General features: G+C 50.0%; 1 protein-coding gene across 1 annotated transcript in view; it reads left to right on the plus strand.

Annotated features, from left to right (window-relative positions):
- tdrd15 (tudor domain containing 15) overlaps positions 1 to 2,161 on the plus strand; it is a 34,955-nt gene that overhangs the window by 15,750 nt on the left and 17,044 nt on the right. Inside the window, exons 4-6 of the mRNA XM_024294658.2 lie at positions 3 to 994; positions 1,070 to 1,126; positions 1,302 to 1,436. Of these exons, the coding sequence (XP_024150426.1) occupies positions 3 to 994; positions 1,070 to 1,108 (1,031 nt within the window). The 3' untranslated portion in view covers positions 1,109 to 1,126; positions 1,302 to 1,436. The remainder of the gene's footprint in view (positions 1 to 2; positions 995 to 1,069; positions 1,127 to 1,301; positions 1,437 to 2,161) is intronic.

Raw genomic sequence — 2,161 nt, forward strand, 5'->3', positions numbered from 1 at the left:
AGATCCTCCTCACCTCCTAGATCCTCCTCACCTCCTAGATCCTGCTCACCACCCAGAACCGCCTCACCTCCTAGATCCTCCTCACCTCCTAGATCCTGCTCACCACCCAGATCCTCCTCACCTCCTAGATCCTCCTCACCTCCTAGATCCTGCTCACCACCCAGAACCGCCTCACCTCCTAGATCCTCCTCACCTCATAAATCCTGTTCACCACCCAGAACCGCCTCACCTCCCAGAACCTCCACAATTCTCACAGCTCCCACAGCTCACTGAGAGCAGAATCCTCCTCGGTGGGTTTGAAGGAACCTACAACCAAACTCTGGAACTCAAAGCGGAAGAGGAGCTGCTGCTCTCAGAGGAGGAAACCATGAAACCCAAAGCTTCAGCTACTAAAACCGCCATGAGCCCCTCCTCCCAGCTCCTCCCCACATTTCCTGTTGAAACGAACAGAGCCTACGTGGGCGTGGCCGCTGCACTGACCACGCCCTCTGACTTCAGCGTGGCTCTGGAGGCTCTGCTCCTCTCCATGGTGGAGGTCTCCCTGCTGCTGGAGGAGCTGGTGGAGGAGACGCCTCCCCTTCCAGAGCTCCTCCCAGGATCCTGCTGCCTGTTTCAGTCGGAGCAGCAGCAGAAGTGGTGCAGGACTCAGGTCGTCAGCGTGGACGCCGCCGTGGTCCTGGACCTCGTAGACTATGGCTACCAGGAGTGTGTGCCGCTGCAGCACCTCTCCAAGCTGAGGATTCTGCCGGAGGAGCTTTCCACGTTCCCCAAACTGAGCTTGTCCTGCTCCCTGAGGGGAGTGGGGCCTGCCGGTGGACAGTGGTCTGAGGAGGCCTCGGCCTCCTTCAGGGAGCTTCTGTGTCAGAAGAACCTCCAGATCTTCTTCAGGGAGCGTCTGTCCAGCTCCTGCTGGAGGGTGGACGTTCTTGCTGATGGCGTCCATGCTGCTGCAGAGCTGGTGAACGCCGGCTTCGCCGTCTACCATCAGAACCAGGTGAGTCTTCTGCTGAACGCCGTCTCTCTGCCACGATTCCATCGGCTGATGAAGCTGCTTCGTCTTCTTCCTCAGAGTCCAGGCGCTGCTGAGGATGACGAGGATGAAGACTGATGACCCCCCCATTCCACTGTAAGAGACCAGAATGCTGCACTCTCTGACCAATCCCACCGCCAGGTTACACCACCTCAGAATCAAAGCATTTCATGGAAACATTCTGTTGTTTTAGCTCAAATGTTCTGTAAGTTTTTACTAAAAGGTCTTAAAAGTAACAGATTTTTAAATCCAAGTTTCTGTGATCTAACAGGTGAAGAACGGACCGACGCCTTCAGGACCACGCCTCCTCGCTCAGGTGGACTCACCTGTGGCTCCCCTCGCCTTTAGCCCCTCCTTGTAGTGAGGGCAGATTCCTCAGAGGTTACATACCCCGCCACCCTGAGGGGTAACTACTCCTCCTGTACCTTTTTATTTTCCAAAAAAAAGGAAAAAATAGTTTAAACTGAAGAACAGTTTCAGTATTACAAAATAATTTCAAGTTCTACTGTTTCTAAATTGTTTTTTCTTAATGTGTTGATCCTCTTCTATTGTTAAATTCAAGTCATTATGTTTACAGTTTATACTTCTAAGATCTTTTTATGTTCATTTTTGAAAAAGTGGCAAACAAATCCAGCAGAAGAATAAAGGATCAGTCAGTCACTGATGCTGCAGGTTGTTCCTCTCAGTTTGGTCTGTGACGTTCATCTGAACTTCAGCTGTGATGCTGCGTCCAAGAACGCGCTGAACGTGTTTTTAGCAGACGGTGTTCACACTGTTCTGTCGGTGTACCAGCACCTGAACCTGCAGCTGCAGGAGGTTTGGTGTGAAATGTCAAAGCAAGTAAATCGGCTGAATCTTCTCCAGACTTCTTCTTTCTCAGCTCTGTTCTGATATACAGCAGGGGCAAAAAAGTCAACCACTAATTGTGCCAGTTCTCCCACTTAAAAGATCAGAGGTCAGTAATTTACTTCATGGGTTTATCCAAACTATGAGAGACAAAATGAGAAGACAAATCCAGAAAATCACTGTCAGATTTTAAATAATTAGTAAATCGAGGTGAAAATTAGTATTTGATCAAAACAAAAGTTCATCTCAAGACTTTGTTCTATGCCCTTTGTTGGCAGTGACAGC

Source organism: Oryzias melastigma, linkage group LG23, assembly GCF_002922805.2.
Source record: "Oryzias melastigma strain HK-1 linkage group LG23, ASM292280v2, whole genome shotgun sequence".
NCBI lineage: Eukaryota > Metazoa > Chordata > Actinopteri > Beloniformes > Adrianichthyidae > Oryzias > Oryzias melastigma.